Genomic DNA, 9,900 nt, shown 5'->3' on the forward strand with positions numbered 1-9,900 from the left:
ATTATGCTAATTAGTGGGAGAAATGTCATATTATTGAGGAGGGGTGATCTATAAATAGAATTACTTTCCTTATATGGTAATGGTCTACATCGCATGTATGACATTGAATCTTCTTCTTTCTGAATTCTCTCTTTTATATGCTGACAATGGGTTTTTGAAGATCATATTACACTTGGATCTTCACAACCTTCACATTCTTCACGCGTATAAACAAACAAGCTCGAACTTGCTACACATTTTGCTTACATATATCCTATTTTTAGCTTTTCAACTTTCTGAACTTATATGGTGTAAACGAATGTCATATCTCTTTTGAGATCAATTTCGTTTCCACACTCTTTCTATCAATATATACATAAATAAATACATTAAAATAAGACATATAGTTTAAGTATTGTAAAATTATCATAGAATTATATAAAATGTCTTATTTTAATGATAATTTTAAGGAAAATTAGGGAAAATTGTTACCGGGATGTAACAGTCTCCCCCCCTTAGATTTTTCATCGTCCCGATGAAACTATTTCCAGTTGTCGCAAATACATGATTATAAGACTGGAATTTTTGAAATTGAGACTATCTTTTATAGTCCTTACGCTTATTGACCTACATTCATTGTGACATTGATATCCCTTGAGCTTATCTGTAGTAGCTAATATGAAGACAAGAATGATGAAATGACATCAAAATGAATCTACAATGTTGTGATGCGTGTTTATGTATTCAAAGTGATATGTTTATCTTCTTGAGGTAGGTATGAATTTCTTCTTTCGTGGTACAGTTAATGACCTCTTGTTTGTTGTGTGCGTGCATTAGAATTGTTTAGGTCAGCATTTTTCATCCCTTTAAGATGTAGGAGGTCCGAAGATCTTGTCAGTTTGTACGCAAATATCATGGAGCAACAACCATCATTAAACGATAGTGAGTGTCTACGTTTATAGTATTGTGTTAATTAGTTATTTAAATAATTATGTGATTAGTGTTGATTTATATTCCTTTTGTCTGTATCCTTTTAGTGTCCGCTGAGAGGAAATGTGGATCCAATTTAATAAATTATTTTTTAACGCTGCAAGGCCTTGCGGCTTCAATCCATTATTCTTTGGAGGAGCTGGAGTTCCTTGAAGAAATGACCCGGCGAGGTCGTCCCCGTAAAGGGATCGTGAAGGATCCAATCAATAATAAAATAAGGGTGAAGCAAATTCGTGGTTTGAAGCGAGAAGTGAAGGAGAGTTCTGGTCAAATGACCTCTATGTTCAACTCCTTATTGTGAGTACTTTAAATTTTGTTTATAATGTTTATATATATATTATTTTATTTATATTTGTTTCTTAATGTATATAGTGGATATATATGCATATATAAATACTATGTATGCATAGAATATTATAATTTACTAATTGTTTCCTTATACTATTATTAACTCCTTTTGTAAATGTATATATATATTTATTTATTTATTTTTTTAGTCGTCCTGGTCGTCCCGTTGGATGTTTTTGTGGGGACTGTCAAACTCCACTCCCAAAAAGGGCGAGATTTTCTTCAGAAGATGGTAATTCTTTCTCTCTCTTTAAATTATATAATTGTATACTTATGAAGGTTTATTCATTTTTTTTTTTTTTTTGTGTATTTTGCAGTTCAATTAGAGCGGTCTGATTTGGTGATGAGCGAGAAACCAAGGGTTTGGCCTAGGGCCATGGTCTGGTTGGCAGAAGGTCATGATCAGATCGGTTTACCACAGCTTGGTTCACCATGTGGAACACAGCCGGGTCCTTCTTTTTCTCCACAACCTGGCCCTTCTTGGAGATCTGACCCTTTACCCCCACAGGAGCCTAGTCCTACCCCCTTTTGGCGACCATTTGCCGATCCTTCTGTAGGGCAGAGTGCTATTGATGGGCCAGAGTCTGAATCAATAGAAGAAGATCCGCTGAAAATACCTTTGTGTGTGTGTGAAACATGTTTTTTATAGTGTGTGTGTGTGAATTCTCAAAATTATATTTAACATTCAATTAAAAAAATTTTGTTTTTTTTTTTTTTTTTTATTATGTATCCTTTTATATTTTGAATGTGTGTGTGTGAGTTTACTTTTTGTAGTGTGAATGAGTGAGTGTTTTTTTTAAATAAATATTATAATAATTTTGTAAAATTTATTTTATTTTAATTTCACCATCCTTGTCTTCCTTATATAATGTATCCCCTTTTTTTTTTTATATGTCTACGATGATTATTTTATATAATAATAGAAATATTCTTTCTCTTTTTTTTTTTTTTAAATAACCTTAATATTATTCTTTCTTTAAGTATAATTTATATGATTTATTATTAATATTATAAATTACATAATTGTTTTGTTTTTACTTTTAAATTTTCTTATATAAATTATTAATATATACACATATATATATATCCTTTTCTTTTAAACTTTATTAATCATTTTAATTATTTTAAATTTAAAAAAAATTTTTTTTTTTACATACAGTTTTAGATATATATACATATATATAGATAAAAAACAATATTGTTAGGTGTTGGGCCCATCGATTTATTGATTAAATCGATGAATCCAACGCGAAATATTCATATTTAGAACTAGGGAAGAAGAATGCGCTCGGAGGTAATTTCTGCGAGTACGCTATGGCAGCCATGCACGGTGCGACAAGATGGCGAGTCTAGCTACTCGGCCGTCGCTTGGCATGAGAAGGAAGGCGTGGGACCCAGCGCGCGGGAGGCGTGGGCCTCGCCACTCCTCCGCGCATCGAGTACCTTCCCCCATTCTCATGCTTGCCTGATACTCAAGGCTCAACTCGAAGCCTTTATTTTGCATTTATTTATAATTGTTTATTAGTTTAAAATTTTTATATTAGTATATTTCAATAAGCTATACTTAGTTTTATTATAATTAAAGCGTTTTAATTATTTTAAAATAAATTTGTTAACTAATGTTATATATATGATAACTAAAATTAGTTTATTATTATTAATTTTATTTATATTAAAGTTGAATATTTAATAACAATTCATTATTATTATCTTAATCTTTACTGTCACTTTTACTTTAAATTACCAAACTTATTATTTTATTAATTACAATATGGTAATATTTTAATTATGTAATTCAACATAATAAACAATAAAATTAATAATGCTTCTATTATTTATTTACTTGGTTATATTTTCATGCAAACAAGCGCATATAATAAACAATATAAATGTTCATACATAATTGCATTGTTTTATTGTTTATTTATTAATTAATTGCAATTGTTAATATAATAAAGCACGATATATGTATAGTTTATTAATGATTTTGTTTTTATTATTTTATTATAGGTAAAATATATATAATGATTTATTCTTCATCATTTAATAGCAGTGTAAATTTTAAATTCAAATTATTTTACCGCTATTCAATGATGAGTGTTATATAGGCGTATGTGAAATAGAAGCTGGAGGTATTGGCAGTGTTGTTAAAGGTTTGCATGCATCCAGCAGGCGGCCATCGCTGTGCAACATGCGCACTTGGAGAATAGCTTCACTCTCCGGTCGATGTATGTGATCGATGCGTAAGCTTTAAGGCTGTTTTACGTTGCCTTTGCTGCGTCGTTCTACGTCTATAAAGGATGCCTCACATTGTTCTTGTTATTTTATTGTCTTAAATTCTTCAAAATTTTTCTGATTTTGATAACTGTCTTCCCTCCTTAGATTTCACATTGTCCTCAATGTGTTGAGGCCAAAATTGTTTGATATTTATTATTCCTAGGAATGGAATCTCCATCTGTGGAATAAAAATTTTTTTTTTATTTTTAGTTATATTTTTTTTTTACAATAAAATTTTAAAATAAAGAGGAAGGAAGAAGGCGACCGCCAAATCCCCTTCCTTCTTTTTCCTTCGTCTTTCTTTTAATTATTTTTTTTTTTTGATTATTTATTTTATCTTATGTACAATAAATTATTTATTTTCAAAATATTTTGTTAATTTTATGATTATAATTATTATTTATAATTTATTTTATATAAATAATGAATAAAAATTTTTTTTTTTTTTTTTTTTTTTTTTGAATATGTATTAATATTATTATGATTATATAGTTATTTAATGATATAATTATTAAAATGTTAATCAGTAATTAATAAAATATTATGATAACATACATTTTTAATAATGATAATGTAATTAGACATAAGATTATTATATAATAAGGATAATTAAATAATATGACTATTATGGAATTATTACATATACAATAATCAAAGTGATTATTGTTTAATTGTCATATTATTAAATACTATTTAATGCTTTTTTGTAGGGGATGGCAATTCCCAAAAATCATCAATTTCGTCATAGTTGTTTTCGTCTGGTTTTTGTATATTATTTAGAAAACGTTTGTTTCGTATTACGCCGTGACATTGCTCTTTTAAATGTCCCCTTGAATAACAAAGTTCGCAGCAATTTTCCCACTTATATAATTTTAATTTTATTATTGTTGGTTCTTGTCTTGACATTACATGTGTCGAATTGGTGATCATTTTTGGTTTTTCTTCTTCACTAAAGTAGTAAATCTTATTTAAATGTTCTAGAATTTTTCGAGCTGCTGAATGCTCAGAGTCTCTAACTTTGCAACATCCGTCCCCTAATACAATGAAAGTATTATTATTTTTAGAGTCTGTCACAGTACACCTAACTTGCCAGGGTTTTTTATATGAAGGGCCTGTGCCCGGTTCTATAATATAAATGGGTTTATTAAGATTATATTCGGCAGTTAGTTCCTCAAGAATTCCCTTAGGGTAAGCAATTGATGAAATATCCCCTTTTGGGAAAATGAAAGCTCCAATTAATTCTCCTTGTAGAGGTGCAGTGAATAGGAATGATTCAGTCATCTAAAACAGGAAAATTATGTTATTAACCTATTCATAAGCAATTTTTAATTTATCTACATGTTTTTGAAACCTTTGTCCATCTTCATTTATTAATATTACATTATTTTTATCCAATATAGCCACAATTCTGTATGGACCATGATAACAAGGATCGAATTTTCTTTTCATTCCTTCTTTTATTACATAAGCTTTATCTCCTACTTTTCCTAAAAATGGTTTCATTAGTTTATCGTAATTTTCTTTTGATTTTAATTTAGCATTTATTAAATTATTTGCTGCTAAGATTCGAATTTCATTTAATCTGGTTATTAATTCTGATAAGTATGAGCCATATGTTTCTAGTTTTTCTTGTTCAGGAAATGAGCTAGGAGTACGGGCTATTTTACCGAAAACTAACTCATATGGAGTGAAATTAGTAGCTTCATGTACTGAAGTATTATATGCAAACATAGCAAAAGGAAGTAATCTATCCCAATCATCATAATCTTTAGCATATTGTTTTATATAATCTGCTAAAACAGCGTGACTTCGTTCTAAAGATCCATTTGTTTGAGGCCTATAACCTGATGTTGTGACTTGTTGTACTTCAAATAATTTTGATAATTTAGACATTAACTTTCCTATAAATGAGGTACCTTTGTCAGTTAATATTACTTTTGGTGCTCCATATACTGAAAATAATTCTTTTGCAACAGTATGAGCGATTGTGGTTGCAGAAATATTAGGTATTGCAACAGCTATGCAGTATTTAGATAAATGATCTTGCATAGTTAGGATATGACAATTTCCATCTGGGGTTGTTGGTAATTTACCTACAGTGTCAAGAGAAACTTTATCAAAAACGTCTAAAGGAGTATCAGTAATAAGCATTGGTTCTCGGGTTTTAATACGTACAAGTTTTTGAGATTGGCATGTTATACATTTTCTTACAAATTCCGTTATTTCATCTTTCATTCGAGGCCAATAAAATCTTTCTCTTATTCTTCTATATGTTTTTGTAATGCCTTTATGTCCTGCTATTTTGCTTTTGTGGTATTCACTGATAATATCGTTTCTAATTTCTTCTTTAGGTACTACAACTTGTCCATGACAAATAGTAATTTTAATATTACTGTTTTCAAAAATAGAATTGATAATTTGTATTAACTCTCCTCTAGGTAATTCATCGGTAAAGTCTCCATGCCTAGATATTCTTACTTCTTCTGTTTTTTCGTGGTAAAGAAGACCTTTTAAATTACGTATTCCTGCAATGATATCTTCTTTTATTAAAGGATCAAAATGATTTTCTTTTATTATTAAGGTGTAAATTTTGTATTTTCCTCGTGGTGTTACAAATATTTGTCCTTTAATAGGATTTTTAGATTTTATTTCTTCGGGATCTATTACTCCTATATCTATTAAAAGTCTACTTATAGGTGAAATGAATTCGCAATCTGCTGACAAGAAATGAATATAATTACTTCGATTATATGTTAGGTTTTCTCTGCTGCTCGTTATATTAGAATTTCTTTCATTTAATTTGGAATAATTTATGGGTATTTCTGGAGGAATACTTGATAATGATGTTTTAATTTTCGATTTATTAAATGTTTTCTTTGTATCTTCTTTTTCTTGTACTTCTATAATTTCCTCTTCAGAATCTGTTTCATTATTTGAATTATAATAAGGTGTAGATACTGCCGTAGGGTTGTTGAATTGCATGGGTGTGTTTATTTCCTGTAAATTTGGTTTAAAGGTTACTTTTCTTTTTTTAAACTTTCTTTTTCTTCGTTTCAGTGGCGTTTGAAAGTACATCTCCTCTATTATGTCTTCATTATTAATTGAATCTTCATATTCTGAGTCATAAATTTCTAATTCTTCTTGATTCATGTCGTCCTTTTCTGAGTCAGAATTTTGGAGTATTTCTTGTTCATTGTCCTGCCATATGGATTCACCTTTAGCATAATCCCAATAAAAATCTAATTTTTCTGAAAATTCAGCATGATCTCCTGTAATACATTCATTAGCTGCTTTGTGTATAGCTTCATCATCATCTCCATCGGAATTAGTTCGCCAATTTCTGGGTGATAAAGAGGTATCTGCTAACCAATCTTTATGCTGTGCTAAAGAATCATTAAATCGTGATATCGATTGTTCTAAATTTTCTGCAATTTTGGTTTTAGTTAATTCTAATGCTTCTTCTTCTACTTCAGAACTTTCTTCAGTTATATTTATTGGTGGCTCTATGTTAGTTATGAGCTCCATTTCTTGCTGTAGAATCAAATCATTTTTAATAGGTAATTCTGGAGGTGCACTTTTTGGTCCAGGGGGAAGTTTTAATGCAGCTGGTGGAAGTTTTAAACTAGGAAGTGTACTTCTACTAGCCTTTTGAATAGGGGGATTAATGTTTTCAATATCCACGTCCTCGGAATTCTCGCTTTCCGTTGGTTTTTCTATTATTTTTGTTCTGGTTTGTGTTGCCCTTCTTGTTGATACTCTTGAGGCAATTGTGCTTAGGTCTAAAGTTTTTGGAGGTTTTAATATCGATTTTGGCTTAAATGTTTTTAATTCCTTTTCAATTTTACTTCCTGTAGCAACAGATGTTGGAGGTGGTTTTATTTTTGGTTTTGGATTTTTTGTTTGTTTGTTCATTAATATTTTGAATTGTGTATGTTCGGTTTCAAGTGGTTTTTCTTCTTTTGTGTAGACATTTCTAGATAAGGCATCTGCGTTAGTGTTTAATTTACCTGATTTATGTTTAAATTCATATAAATAGTCTCGCAATTTTAATCTCCACCTTATTAATCTTTGACCTGGGTCTTTAATGGTGTCTATCCATCTTAGGGGTTCATGATCGCTGACCAAAGTGAATTTCTTTCCATATATATACGGTCTAAAATAATGGACAGCATATAGAACTGCTAGACATTCCTTTTCTGTTGTTGAGTAATTTATTTCAGGCGCAGTTAACACTCGAGAGAGATAGGCAATAGGTAGATCAAATCCATCCTTTTCTTGACTTAATACAGCTCCTATAGCGAAATCTGAAGCGTCTGTTGTCAATGTGAAAGGCTTATCGTAATCAGGATATTGTAAAATGGGTGCCTTACATAATGCTGCTCTTAATTCTTTAAAGCTGTTATCTTGTTCTTTGTTCCATTCGAATTTTACATCCTTTTTTAATAAATTAGAAAGAGGTTTTGCCTTTCCTGAAAAGTCTTTTATGAATCTCCTGTAGTATCCTGCTAATCCTAAAAATTGTTTCACATTTCTTGGTGTTTTTGGTATTGGAAAATTTGCTACAGCTTCAATTGTTTTTGGATTAGGTTTTACTCCTTCATTACTAATTATGTGTCCTAAATAAGCAACTTCTTTGAATAAAAACTCACATTTTTCCGGTTGTAAAGATAAATTTGCATCCTTCAATCTTTGCAATAATCTTCGAATCTTCTTACCATGTTCTTCCAAGTCTTTAGCAAAAATCACAATATCATCTAAGTAAACAAATAGTTCTACACCTTGTAAACCTAATAATACTTGGTCCATTAATCTCTGGAATGTTGCTGGTGAATTCTTTAGTCCCATGGGCATTCTGATATATTCGTAATGTCCATGCGTTGTGGAAAATGCCGTTTTCGACCTATCTTTTGGATCTAACTCAATTTGATGAAATCCGCTAGCTAAATCAAAAACTGAAAAGTATTGGGCATTGCCCAAATTTTCGACTCTTGAAATAATGCTGGGTAGCGGATAAAAGTCGCCCACAGTCTTCTCATTTAGAGCTCTGAAGTCTATTACTATCCGCCATTTTTTCTTTCCAGTTCCATCTATTTTCTTCGGTACTATTAACAATGGTGAGTTATATGGAGAGTTTGAAGGTCCTATAGCACCTTCTGTTATCATTCTATCGATTACTTTATCAATTTCTTCTTTCTGCGATGGTGAAAATATATATTGTTTAGTGTGTATTGGTATTTCATCATTAGTGTGTATTTTGTGTTGTACTAAATGTGTAGGTGTTAACTGTTCACCAGGAAGGTGAAAACTTTCTGGAAACTCATTTATGATTTCTATTACGTGTTGTTTTTCTTCGTCATTTCGGTGTTCTAACCTTAAATTTTCAATTACAGCTGAAGCTCTATCTTCAGGAGGTATAAACTCGTCATCTGTTTCATATTCATCTGAATCTTCGCCCGGTAGTTTGTAGAATTCAAAGGGTATTAATTCTTGTGGAGGTATTTCAACTTCGATATCTTCCGATGTGGTGTTAATTGCAAAAATATGACATGTTCCATCGTTATTTGTTACTATTGCTTCGCCTATTAATAATCCATCTGTAGTTTTTACTAATGGCAGGTATCCTTGTTTTAAATTAGTATTTAAAACCTTAACAGGTATTATCTGTTTAGTTCTGGCTTTGATTATTAAATTTGGGTTTTTTATGATTTTATTATTAATTAAATTTTCTCTTGCTACACGGTGAGCTTCGTTTAGGTTCAACCTAAACTGCATGACCCTTCTCAGATTTTTTTTTATATCAATTCGGTGATGCCTCACGATCATTTTAAGACGAAAATTAAAATAATCGTTGGAGGGAAACTCAAATTATATTGATTTTTGAATTTTTTTTCTAGGTTATTGAAGATATTTTCATTAAAATACCGTTTGGTAAAATACTTATTGCTTCAAAAGCTACAATTTAACATAAAAATAGATTATATATAATAATTAAACCATTTTGATACATAGAATTAAGAAAATGTTTAAAAATAGTCGAAAAAACTGAAATTTTTCTAATTTTTTAAACTTTACTCCTTTATTTAACGTTATTTCAATAAAGTCATGTAGAAGTGAATTAAAGTACATAAAATTTCCTGTAAATCAAAAAAAAACTCTTCTATCTATTATTGTTACAAAAATATGGTCATTTGAATTTTAAATTTAATGGATAAATAGTTAAAATTTACCATTAGGTCTAGATTATTTGGTAAAATTGTTTTCGCAGAACCTCATCTCAATTCCAGAATATAATACGTATAAGAAGGT

The 9,900-nt window shown here is 30.0% G+C and overlaps 1 protein-coding gene across 1 annotated transcript; it reads left to right on the plus strand.

The window, feature by feature from the left end:
• Positions 1-688: 688 nt before the first annotated feature.
• LOC127279574 (uncharacterized) lies at positions 689-3,553 on the plus strand. Its single transcript, XM_051302005.1, has 4 exons — positions 689-1,266; positions 1,467-1,549; positions 1,635-1,940; positions 3,426-3,553. Exons 1-4 carry the CDS (start codon positions 1,127-1,129, stop codon positions 3,551-3,553), a joined length of 657 nt encoding a protein of 218 aa, XP_051157962.1. The 5' UTR covers positions 689-1,126.
• Positions 3,554-9,900: the final 6,347 nt, after the last annotated feature.

The sequence above is a fragment of the Leptopilina boulardi genome, unplaced genomic scaffold, assembly GCF_019393585.1.
Source record: "Leptopilina boulardi isolate dan_hultmark-lab unplaced genomic scaffold, ZJU_Lbou_2.1 LbouV2_218, whole genome shotgun sequence".
NCBI lineage: Eukaryota > Metazoa > Arthropoda > Insecta > Hymenoptera > Figitidae > Leptopilina > Leptopilina boulardi.